This window comes from Lepisosteus oculatus, chromosome 4 (assembly GCF_040954835.1).
Source record: "Lepisosteus oculatus isolate fLepOcu1 chromosome 4, fLepOcu1.hap2, whole genome shotgun sequence".
NCBI lineage: Eukaryota > Metazoa > Chordata > Actinopteri > Semionotiformes > Lepisosteidae > Lepisosteus > Lepisosteus oculatus.
Window position 1 is genome coordinate 3,049,955 of NC_090699.1, and position 13,211 is coordinate 3,063,165.

Here is a 13,211-nt window from a genome sequence, read left to right on the forward strand (position 1 = left end):
GGGCACTGGATATCACAGGACACTACAGGGCACTGGATATCACAGGACACTACAGGACACTGGATATCACAGGACACTACAGGACACTGGATACCACAGGACACTACAGGGCACTGGATATCACAGGACACTACAGGGCACTGAATACCACAGGACACTACAGGACACTGGATATCACAGGACACTACAGGACATTGGATATCACAGGACACTACAGGACACTGGATACCACAGGACACTACAGGACACTGGACATCACAGGACACTACAGGGCACTGGATATCACAGGACACTACAGGACACTGGACATCACAGGACACTACAGGACACTGGATATCACAGGACACTACAGGGCACTGGATATCACAGGACACAGGACACTGGATGCCTGTAGCAGCGTGTATACAGTGTATACAGACACACTGACTGGACACTGCAGTACATTAACACTGCACTGAGAGAGAGAGGAGTTAATACAGACACACTGACTGGACACTCCAGTACTTTAACACTGCACTGAGAGAGAGAGGGGTTAATACAGACACACTGACTGGACACTCCAGTACATTAACACTGCACTGAGAGAGAGAGGGGTTAATACAGACACACTGACTGGACACTCCAGTACATTAACACTGCACTGAGAGAGAGAGGAGTTAATACAGACACACTGACTGGACACTCCAGTACTTTAACACTGCACTGAGAGAGAGAGGGGTTAATACAGACACACTGACTGGACACTCCAGTACATTAACACTGCACTGAGAGAGAGAGGGGTTAATACAGACACACTGACTGGACACTCCAGTACCTTAACACTGCACGGAGAGAGAGAGAGGGGTTAATACAGACACACTGACTGGACACTCCAGTACCTTAACACTGCACTGAGAGAGAGAGAGAGGGGTTAATACAGACACACTGACTGGACACTCCAGTACATTAACACTGCACTGAGAGAGAGAGAGAGGGGTTAATACACACACACTGACTGGACACTCCAGTACATTAACACTGCACTGAGAGAGAGAGAGGGGTTAATACAGACACACTGACTGGACACTCCAGTACATTAACACTGCACTGAGAGAGAGAGAGGGGGGTTAATACACACACACTGACTGGACACTCCAGTACATTAACACTGTACTGAGAGAGAGGGGTTAATACAGACACACTGACTGGACACTCCAGTACATTAACACTGCACTGAGAGAGAGAGGGGTTAATACAGACACACTGACTGGACACTCCAGTACATTAACACTGCACTGAGAGAGAGAGAGAGGGGTTAATACACACACACTGACTGGACACTCCAGTACATTAACACTGACCTGAGAGAGAGAGAGGGGTTCATACAGATGGAGAGGGAGAGAACCTTTATTTCTCTGGTTATGATCCTGCGCGTGTTTCTGGTGTGGGTGGCGGGTGGTAATGATTAACAGGAGAGAGAGGCGTGTCTCACTGCGGTGGCACACCTGATGGCAGCCCCCTGTCTGGGCAGCAGCGCGCCGAGAGCACAGACGACCCGCAGACGTGCAGCTCAGCTCCGCCACAGTGAAACAGGACGAGGCAGTTGTCCTGTGGCCTCAACCAGCTTGTGTCTCTTGAAAGCAGGAGATTCATAGTGAGGCTGGGGGTGAGTCTGACAGTAAGAGGCCAGACACACCAGACAGGATTTCACAGCTCCCCTCTGTCTCCCAGTGCAGACATCACACAGCACATCTCCAGGGCCAGCAGGACTGTGAGCAGGAGGAGGGCCACTGAGCGCTGTCTCCTTCAGTTTCTCCACCACTTCAGTCAGGATGGTGTTTCTGTGAAGATCAGGTCTTGGGGTGAAGGTCTGTCTGCACTGGGGGCAGCTGTAGATCCCAGTCTGATCATCCTGATCCCAGCAGTTCTTAATACAGCCCATACAGTAACCGTGTCCACAGAGCAGAGTCACTGGATCCCTCAGCAAATCCAGACACACTGAGCAGCTGAACTGGTCCTGAGAAAATGGAAAAGTGCCTTCTGCCATTTTTCTGACAAGTAGAAACTGCACAGAGAGGAGCAGTAGAGACGGAGCTGCAGTGAGGCTGTTTCTAGTGAAACGAAACTGATCTCTGAGTTTCACTTCCTGGATCTGCACAGAGCTGCAGAGCCGAGAGGAAGTCGAGGAGTCTGGGACGTGTCACCATCCCCACCCCTCCTCTAGGGGGCGCTCCAGTCCTCTCCGATGTCCCCTGGTGACGGGCCCCTGCCCCCAGTCCTGCCCCTCCCGCTGTTCCGGGCTCAGCACTGGGAAGACCCGCCTGCCAGCAGCTCCAGGAGAGCCCCGACGGCACGGGCTTCACCCCGACTTCACCCAGACCCCTGACCCGGGGCTCGCAGCGCCTGGTTTGAGTCCCTGTCCCTGCCCCGGATCCCGTTCCGGATCGGAACCCGTCTGTCTCGGATGGACCCCCCGGCTCCTGTTTCAATAAGTTTGAAACATTTATTTTCATTCTCTAGGAATCTGAAAAGTGCAAAAGCAAGTGAACGTTTGTTCTATGTCAAAAATAATCTTCTTATATAATTTCCTTCATCATCTCTGGCGGTTAATTGTTTTTTTTCTGATTCTGTCTTTTTCCTCTTGTACTGGTTTCTGCTCCTCTAGTTGTAGTTGTATCTGTAAATTCTTTAAACACTGAATCATTTAAAAAAAAACAACGAAACCAGCCCTGCTCAAACTCCTCAACCTCATCATGACAGCTGGATGTTTCCCCGAGGCCTGGAACCAAGGACTGATCACGCCCATCTATAAGAGTGGAGACAGACTCCATCCCAACAACTACTGGGGCATCTGTGTGAACAGTAACCTTGGGAAGGTATTCTGCAGTATCCTGAACACATGAATACTGGCCTTCCTTACTGTACTGAACACAGTGTCCTGAGCAAGAGTCAGATTGGCTTCTTGCCAGATCACCGCACATCTGATCACATTTACACCCTACACACACTGATAGACAAACACGTCCACCAGAAACACAAAGGAAACATTTTTGTCTGCTTTGTCTATTTCGAAAAAGCATTTGACTCGATTTAGCGTGAAGGACTCTTTTACAAAGCCCTCCAAAGTGGTGCAGAAGACAAACTCCACAACGTCAATGTGCTCAGAGAACACATCCCAATCAGATCTTATGATGTTGGCACAACTTTGCACCACATGCATATTATATTTGGAAGAACAAAGATAAAATAATAATAATAATAATAATAATAATAATAATAATAATAATAATAATTGCTGACACTTATATAGCGCTTTTCTGGACACTCCACTCAAAGCTCTTTACAGGTCATGGAGATCCCCTCAACACCCACCAGTGTGCAGCCCCACCTGGATGATGCACCAGTACACTCACCACACACCAGCTCTCAGTGGGGAGGAGAGCAGAGGGAAGCCAGTTCAGAGAGAGGGGTTATTAGGAGGCCATGATTGGTACGGGCCAATGGGAAATTTGGCCAGGACACCCCTACTCTTTTCGAGAAACACCCTGGGATTTTTAATGACCACAGAGAGTGAGGACCTTGTTTTTACGTCTCATCCGAAGGACGGCGCCTGTTTTACACTATAGTGTCCCCGTCACTACACTGGGGCATTAGTACCCACACAGAGTGCAGGGAGAGAGCGCCCCCTGCTGGCCCCACTAACACCTCTCCCAGGAGTCTCCCCTCCAGGTACTGGCCAGGCTCCCCCTGCTGGGCTCCAGTGGGCTGGGAGCTGGGTGAGAGCGCCCCCTGCTGGGCTCCAGTGGGCTGCCAGTTGTGAGCTGCAGAGTGACCTGACTGCTGTCCAGATCAAAACGTGCCAAACCTTTGGAAAGAACTAATAATGCAATTGGAGACTTGTCGATTGAGGTAATACAGCACATCTTGAGAGCTACATAGCTCAGTAGCTACGGCGAGCAATGAAGAGATTCGGAGCGCCTAAAAGCTGTTTGTGCAGAGGTACATCCCCTTCCACCCAAACCCACCTGTTTGGACATAACTTCTACAGAGGAGGCAGCTCTAAAGTCAGGACTCCGCGACCTGGCAGTGGTGTTTTGTGGCTGTAAGTGACTGAACACGCGGTCTCAGAAGTGATGAAAAGACCGACCCCCGACTAACGTCAAGCGTCCGCACGTCAGTACAAGACTTGGACTTGCGAAAGCATTTCTTGCTGAGGGGCAGAATCAGAGAATGTGGGGGCAGGAAGGAGGTGATGTGATGGTCAGGGGAGCTGCAGCAGAACCTTGAACTTGAACTTGAACTTTACTGCCATATGTAACCGGTACTGGTCCAATGGAATTCTTACTGACAGGAAGTCTCTCGATTGTAAAACAGGTGTAAAAAACAAAACAAAGTGCAAACAGTGCATCAAGACAATATAGAAACAAACAATAGACAATGTGCAAGTAAACATGCAGACAGTTTGAATGTAAACAATACAGACGTGTAAACAATGACTGGAGACGTACAATAAATAAATTACAATGAGGTAGATGGTGATGGTGTAGGTGTGGTCCGAGGGGGATGGCTAATTGTGTTCGCCAGTCTCACTGCTTGTGGATAGAAGCTATTGAAGAATCTGGTGGTCAGTGTCCGTATGCTCTTATATCTCTTGCCTGAGGGCAGTGGGGTGAAGAGCTCATGCCCGGGGTGGTGACTGTCCTCTGTGATGGCCAGAATTCTACCACGGCAGCAGTCCTCATAGAGCTGTTTAATCTCGGTGAGACCGCAGCTGATGATCTTTTGGGCCATATTGACCATTCTCTGCAGTGCCTTTCTCTCTGGAGAAGAGGTATTGCCGTACCACACGGTGATCCCGTTGGTGAGGACGCTCTCGATGGTGCAGCGGTAGAAGTTCACCAACACATGTACTGGCATCCCCCAGCGCTTGAGGCACCTCAAGAAATAGAGGCGCTGCTGAGCCTTCTTCATGATAGAGTCAGTGTTCACAGTCCTGGTTAGATCTTTAGAGATGTGAATTCCCAAAAACCTAAAGCTGGTGACTGTTTCCACTTCCGTTCCATCAATACTGAGTGGGCTGTGAGTGTGTGGCCTGTGTCTCCGAAAGTCCACTATTAGCTCTTTCGTTTTCTTTACGTTCAAGTCCAGGTTATTGCTATGACACCACCTAAGCAGCTGTACGACTTCATCCCTGTAAGTGGACTCGTCATCATCACTGATCAGTCCTATTATAGTGGTGTCATCTGCAAACTTAATGATGTGGTTGTTGCTGTGTCTTGCTGTGCAGTCGTGAGTGAACAGGGAGTACAACCTTGGACTCAGACAGCAGCCTTGTGGGGTTCCAGTGCTCAGGGTGAGTGGTGTTGATGTTTTATTGCCTATCCGCACCACCTGTGGTCTCTCGATAAGAAAGTCCAGCAGCCAGTTGCAGACAGAGGTGCACAGACCTAATCCCCTGAGCTTTGTCACCAGTTGACTGGGTATGATGGAACTGAATGCTGAACTGTAGTCCACAAACAGCATTCTCACATACGAGTTCTTAGTGTCCAGGTGTTCCAAGGCTGTATGCAGAGCCAGGGAGACGGCATCATCCACTGATCTGTTGTTCTGGTAGGCGAACTGCAAGGGGTCCAGGGACTCTGTGATGGAGGAGTTGATGTGTGACAACACCAGCTTCTCCGGGCATTTCATCACCACAGATGTTAATGGTGGTGATGAAACACCACCAACATTGTTTTTACCACATTGTAGTCATAGAGAAATTTTAGTCAAGCGGTTTAATTCATGTGCATAATAAAATGTATTTCTAAGAGAATAACTGAACAGCTCGAAGTTCGATACTCATTTTGTCAACAGTGTTTTCCCGCGGTACAGCACTGCGTCACGAAGTGAACAAAGTGAAATATTTCAGATGCGGTCGGAGAGGGCGGTACTGAGAGTCCTGAACTTGACGTTTCTCAGGTTGTTCTGAGAGTCTGGACACGGCTGGGATTAAAACAAAAGTTGAACAAGTAACGAATTGTAGCGCGTTTTGTTCCAGTACAGAGGAACTAAAATAAGCGAAATTAAATATATTTATATACTGTACATGCCAAAGTTTCAAAAAGAATCCCTCAGATAATGATGTTGAATACACAAACTGCCGAAGCAGTGCAGTAATCTCCCGGTGCAGTCTCTCGTGTTTCAGGTTAGTTTATATATATTAAACACAGCTGAACACAACACCAGGAATGAGTTTAACTTCACTTTTCACTTGAACAGCAGGTCTGTCGCCATCTTCTAGCCCGCTTGCTCTAGGGAGCGTCTCACAATTACCACACTAACCAGCGCTCAAGGGAGTGTGTTAAAACTACCTCTCACGACACAGTCCCTCTGTGGACAGAGAATCGTCCACACGAAATGTCCAAACGGCAGGACAGAACACAAGACTGACACGGAGCCCAAGTTTCTGTCCGTGAAGAAAAAAACTCGCCGCTGCCAACAAACTTTTGGGCTTCATATGAAGGAAAGCAGAGCTTTCACTGGCCCATTACCAAACTTCATTGGGAAATAAAATAAAGAAAAGACTAGAAAGAAGCGTCCACTTTTCCCTGGATCACGATCAGAGATCAAATAAAACGTCTCTCACATTAAACAAACCACCACAGTAAAAATAAACCCCAAACGAACATAAAATACCGAATATAGTCATGTATCCCTGTATTAAAGGGAGCCGGGTATTAGACTGGCTGTAGCTGCTCACAGACACAGCGCTGGTGATAAACTACAACTCCCATAACCACCCTGAGCCACTTCCTGTCTGCGTCACAGTCCCTGTTCCTCCTGGCTGTGGTGACGTCAGCGGGTCCCTCCCCGTTCTGGAGGCTTCACAGTCACCGGCGCGCGCAGGAGAGACTCACACGGGATTTCATTTTTAAAAGTTTATTTTCTCAAAAATTAGAAAAAAAACACAGCAGGGTTTCCAGAGATATTTACAAGTCAGGAGTACAGCAGGCTGGTAGCGAATTATCTCGCCCTCTCTCGTACATGTTATTTTTCCCCGTTTAAATGTGTTATATCAAATTAAAAAATTTAAACACGACACAACATCATCAGTTCTGAAATTCCTACTATATTTCTGACCTCACCTCACTACCCGTCAGTAAACCCGTCTCCCAGTGTGAGCAGTGGACAGAGAGCTGGGAGAGAGTCAGCCTGTGTTCATGAGTCAGTGACGGGTTTAATCTCCACACTGACAGCAGGCAGCAGCTCAAGGTCTTTATCTGAATCCCAGGTATAGAAGACAGGATAGATCTTCTCCCCCTGAGGGAAGACCATGTCAGTGAAAGTGTAGACATGAGCTCTGGACTCCACTGTGTAAAAGGAGACCTTCCTCTCCTCAATATCCACACACACCCCCAGCTTCCTGGGCAGCAGACTGAGGGGGAGAGGGGTCTCAGGGTCAGTGAGAGCAGAGAAAACAGACCAGTCAGAGTACAGACACCAGTAACCCTGCTGGGGAGAGAAGCTGAACCCCCCTTTCCTCTCTGCAGACTCTCTGGTCACTCCTATTCTCCAGTATTGATTCACCTCCACCTCCCAGTAGTGTCTCCCTGAGGTGAAGGGCTCCCTGCTCACGACACAGGGCCAGTAATCAAATCTGTGAGGATGGTCAGAGAGACTCTTCCTCTGTCCCAGTCTCACTCTCTTCCCATCCTCAGACAGGCTGAGCCCACAGTGAGCTGTATCAGGGTCCAGAGTCACAGCAGCTGGGGAATAAAACACAAACATCACAACAGGCTCCTGCCGATCACAGTCCAACTCAACTCCATCAGACTGTGAAATGTCTTTGTCCCCAAACACACCGAGAGAGAAACACCAGTCAATTACTAATGACTGCTCTTCCCTTCCAGAGAAACGACATCTTCTTCACTGTTTCACTAGTGTTACACATGGGAGTGATCCCAATATCCTCTAAATACAAACATTAAACAATTGTTTTCACAGCGATGAAACTTTATGTTTTTAAACGACATTATTAATAAACACAGGACCGACCGGACTGCAGGAGAAACTACAGCCCGACCACTCGCTTTCAAACACTTCACAACCCACCACAACGACCTGTATACTGTAAGAAACTGGACAGCCTGTCTGTTAAAACGGTTTATTTCAAATCCCAGTTCAGCAGCTCGTTCATCTTCTCTGAGACCATTTTCCTGACGACGCAGAATAAAAAAGTGCTGAATTCAAAGACTGCATAATGCTCGTTTATACAGAAAAAAAATATAATGGAGAAAGCAAACCCTTGCTGAAATATAAGACAGCCTTCCCACTTACTTTGAAAATGTGAAGAAATATCCAAAGTGTTCAATTTAAAGCAGAAATAACACATCCAGAAACCCGGAGAGAAAGACGAGAGAAACAGAGGCGCTCATACTGACTTCAGACTGCTCGCGCTCACTGTCCGCCTCTCTGATAGGGCACACCAGCTGTCAATCAGTGAGCTCTGACCACTGAGAGACGGGGGCGGGGCTTATACATGCCCAGAGCGAATGGGGGTTTTAATCGATTCAAGAAGCTTTATTCACATGACTAATGAATACTGACTTAATACTCTCCTCATACTTAATACTTCAGTGTAAACTATTAATACTTAATACTGAGTAAATACTCCCCTTTGCCTGTCTGCCTGTCAATCTAGTGAAGATCGAAGATATTCTTATCAGCTCTTATTTTTGGACTCCTGGAGCCTAGAAAGGCTGACACAGTCACCTACATGAATTGATAAAAACACCAGCAGCCATATCACTCTGCAACTCACAACTAGCAGCCCACTGCAGCTCAGCAGGTGTGAGCCTGGTCAGTATGTGGATGGGAGACCTCCTGGAAAAAACTAAGGCTGCTGCTGGAAGAGGTGTGAGTGGGGCCAACAGGGAGTGCTCTCACCCTGCAGTCCTTGTGGGTCCTAATTCCCCAGTATAACGATGGGGACATGATACTGTAAACAGGTGCTGTCCTGTGGATGAGACTTACTGACCACTTGCAAAATAGAATGATTGATAATGGACAATCACTCTTTTTGAGACGATTTAAATTCCGTAGAAGAGTTGTTGTCAGAATTGTATTCTCTGTAAGCACTGTGCACTGCACATTGTTGTAATAAAGTGCATTTTCTTAAATAAACTACACCCACTGGAACTTCTGTGTCCATCTGTGTGTTTGACACAGTGTGTCTCTGATCCACACAGAGTGACTGTCTGCAAGCTTGACTTTCTGAATTCAGACGTGTATCAGCATGTATCAGAGTGTGAATCAGTGTGTGTGTCAGAGTGTGTATCAGTTTCTGTATCACTGTTCCTGCTGTGTGTTTGAGCTCCAGGTATATTTCAGAGGGGAACTGTTGTGAAAACAGACTCACAGTGTAAAAGCTGTGCTCTGGACCTGGGCTCTGGAGTCAGCAGACTGTAGACTTCAGTCACTGGGGAGACACAGAGAAATGTCTCATCAGGGCTGCAGTAACAGAGTAACAGGAATAACATGTTCTACTGGACTGGGACTGTAGCCCCAATTAAAATGTTCTTGTTAAACTATATACAGCACAATATAACAACACACTTACTGTCATAAAGATTTGTGAGACTGGAGATTTTAAGACATTTCACCTAGAATTTGAATCATTGACTGATAAGCTGCTCTGATAAATACAGTCACTGCACAAAAAATCCATTGACAATATAAGAGAGAAACAGGAAATATATAAGCTATCCAGAAAGACATCAGTGTGTTTCTCTACTAACCTGTTGTGGAAATCTTTATTGATTCCTTCTTGCAGAGATCCTCCAGTCGCTCTTTCAGTCCAGAGACAGCTCTCCTCACTGCCTCAGGAGAGAAGTGTGGACAGACAGGGATGCTGGGTGAGTCTCCAGCTCCAGGAGGGACACAGACAGACTGCAAACCCTGCAGCAGGGAAGAGAAAGTTTCCAGTCAAACACAGCACACATTCCTGGGGAGAAGCCAGGAGCAGCTCTGTGTGAGAGACACCCTTCTGTACTGCAGAGTCACAGAGCAGTGATGTTACCTGGAGGAAATGGATGTGATCCTCTGTGTGTGAGAGCTGGTTCAGCTCAGTGTCTCTCCTCTTCAGCTCAGTGATCTCCTTCTCCAGTCGCTCTAGAAGTCCTTCAGCCTGACTCACTGCAGCCCTCTCTTGAGCTCTGATCAGCTCTGTGACCTCAGAGCGTGTTCTCTCAATGGAGCAGATCAGCTCAGTAAAGATCCTGTCAGTGTCCTGTACAGCTGTGCGTGCAGAGCTCTGAGGGAGGAGACACACAGTGGATTATTACACAGGAAAACACTCAAACTACATTATGCTGTATGCTCTGTTTCCAAAGGGTACTGTCCAGTGTCCAGCTGTGGAAATGTGTGTCTTTGTGTCCACTTATCTGGTGAATTCCCACTCTGAGTGACTCCACAGCCTGTCTCAGCTCCTGCAGCATCTTCTCTCTCTCCTGGAGTCTCTGCTGGGTTTGTGTCTGTGTCTCCCTCAGCTGCTTCTGTGGAGAAATAGAGACACTCAGGACATTTCTGCTGTAAGAGAATCACATCACAGAGACACCTCTTAGAGTCACCCTGGGAAATCCACACTCTGTATCCCTGATGTCTTATCCACACGAGATGTGTTTCCTGGTCCTGTCTGACATGCTCCTGTTTCATGTCTAATCTACACCGGCAGCGTGTGCAGCGCAGCAGACACCTGACACCTGGGTCTGCACATTTGTATGTGAGGTGAAATGAAAAAACAAGATAATTGTGTTTCAAATTATATATGAAACATAATCTAGAGATAGTTCAGGTGGGGAGCTGCATCAGCATGCGTAGGCTGCAAAGGAACAAGCAATAGGCTTATTCCATACTGAAAAAAAGAAGGAAGAAAACACAATGTTTCGGCCGTGGAGCCTTCTCACACCTGAAGAAGAATAAACCAATTATTTTTTCCTTCATAATCTAGAGATTTCAGATTTCATTCATCTCAATATACACTAGTGTCCTGACTGCTCTCGGCATCTCAAAACAGAGGACTACAGCAGTGCTGATGAGCCTTGTTGCCACTAGTTTCTCTTAGTGGTCAGAGGAGACCCTGTGGCTGACGTGCTTGACCGCTGGATGAGGTTCTGGACCAGGCAGACCCTGTGTCCGACCACATCTCACATCCTGTCTGCTTCTGGGAAAATTCAGATCATTTCAGAGGACAAAAGGAAACATGTTCTGTGTCAGATTGACTCCAGCAGAGCCCAGCGTGAGTCTTGTATTTAATAAAGCAGGTGAAGGTTTTATACCACAGTTCACTGGTTTATGTGTCTGAGATCCACCACCTGCCTATTAGATCCCCTTCCCAGCACTATATTTCAATCCTGTTTCTCTGCTTTCTGCCCCATAGTCCTCAATATAATAAATGAATCCTTGAGCACTGATGTGGTACCAGAGGCTTCACAACTGCTGCTGTTACCCCTGTGTGAGAAAGAGAGTCATGGCTCTGGACAGCCTGAACAACTTTCACCCTCTCTCCAAATTTCATACCCTTTCATTACCTTTTCATGCAGAAAGTTTACAGTGTGCTGTTAGATTTCAGTTAAATAATCCTCTTCGAACTCCAATATGCAGTCTGTTCTAGAGGTGTTGAGTGTGCTGTGCATTAATGAGGGTGCAATCTGTTCTAGAGGTGTTGAGTGTGTTGTGCATTAATGAGGGTGCAATCTGTTCTAGAGGTGTTGAGTGTGTTGTGCATTAATGAGGGTGCAGTGTGTTCTAGAGGTGTTGAGTGTGTTTTGCATTAATGAGGGTGCAGTCTCCTCTAGAGGTGTTAAGTGTGTTGTGCATTAATGAGGGTGCAATCTGTTTCAGAGGTGTTGAGTGTGTTGTGCATTAATGAGGGTGCAGTCTGTTCTAGAGGTGTTGAGTATGCTGTGCATTAATGAGGGTGCAGTCTCCTCTAGAGGTGTTGAGTGCGCTGTGCATTAATGAGAGTGCAGTCTGTTCTAGAGGTGTTGAGTATGTTGTGCATTAATGAGGGTGCAGTCTGTTCTAGAGGTGTTGAGTGTGCTGTGAAGTTGTACGGTGCTACATGAGGACAGTAAAGAGGGAAACAGTGAAGGAGAGGAGGAGGAGATAATGAGCAACAGAGAGAAGAACAGGAGACACTTCAGAGACAGAACCAGTGTGGATCACAGCTGAGTACATGAGCAGGACTCAACAGTGGAGATCCAGCATTACAGATACAGTAAATACAGTCCAGAGATCACTTAAAGCCCCCAAATATCCTAAATATCCTTTTTACATGTTGTACTAGACACTTTATGAACAGACACAAAGTCCTCACCTGTTTCTCAGTCCTTCCTGCTGCAGCTGAGACAGTATCATGGCCTCTGTGTTCATCCAGTAGACAGAGATAACAAACACACTTCTCATCAGTACGGCAATAGACCTCCAGCAGTTTGTCATGAGTGGAGCAGATCTTCTCCTGCAGTTGTCCTGTGGCCTCAACCAGCTTGTGTTTTTTTCCTGGAATGAGCTCATTGTGTAGATCGAGGTGAGTCTGACAGTAAGAGGCCAGACACACCAGACAGGATTTCACAGCTCCCCTCTGTCTCCCAGTGCAGACATCACACAGCACATCTCCAGGGCCAGCAGGACTGTGAGCAGGAGGAGGACCACTGAGCCCTGTCTCCTTCAGTTTCTCCACCACTTCAGCCAGGATGGTGTTTCTGCGAAGATCAGGTCTTGGGGTGAAGGTCTGTCTGCACTGGGGGCAGCTGTAGATCCCAGTCTGATCTTCCTGATCCCAGCAGTTCTTAATACAGCCCATACAGTAACTGTGTCCACAGAGCAGAGCCACTGGATCCTTCAGCAAATCCAGACACACTGAGCAGCTGAACTGGTCCTGAGAAAATGGAAAAGTGCCTTCTGCCATTTTTCTGACAAGTAAAAGCTGCACAGAGAGGAGCAGTAGAGACAGAGCTGCAGTGAGGCTGTTTCTAGTAAAACGAAACTGATCTCTGAGTTTCACTTCCTGGATCTGCACAGAGCTGCAGGGGTGTGAGTATTAGGGGGTGTGGTTGTTAGGGGTGTGATTAGGGTAGTCAGGGGGAGTGGTTTAGAACTGCAGTTATGAAACGGCTTTGGTGGTTGTTGTTTGGGGAAGGTGTGGTGTTGTAAGAGAAGTGACTTTCTGTGTAATTTTGGACTGAGAGAAA

At 47.3% G+C, this 13,211-nt stretch overlaps 1 protein-coding gene across 2 annotated transcripts; it reads right to left on the minus strand.

Annotated features, from left to right (window-relative positions):
• Positions 1–6,884: 6,884 nt before the first annotated feature.
• On the minus strand, positions 6,885–13,169 carry LOC138238046 (E3 ubiquitin-protein ligase TRIM39-like). Of its 2 annotated transcripts, XM_069187857.1 has the most exons (6): positions 12,338–13,166; positions 10,419–10,514; positions 10,040–10,273; positions 9,759–9,918; positions 9,380–9,439; positions 6,885–7,727 (listed from the first exon to the last, which is right to left on the minus strand). In XM_069187857.1, the coding sequence occupies exons 1-6, from the start codon at positions 12,926–12,928 to the stop codon at positions 7,180–7,182; spliced, it is 1,689 nt and encodes a 562-aa protein (XP_069043958.1). In that variant the 5' UTR covers positions 12,929–13,166; the 3' UTR covers positions 6,885–7,179. The 2 variants fall into 2 exon arrangements, with proteins under 2 accessions (XP_069043958.1, XP_069043959.1); XM_069187858.1 differs by lacking the exon at positions 9,380–9,439 and having other exon boundaries at positions 12,338–13,169.
• Between the last annotated feature and the right edge of the window lie 42 nt (positions 13,170–13,211).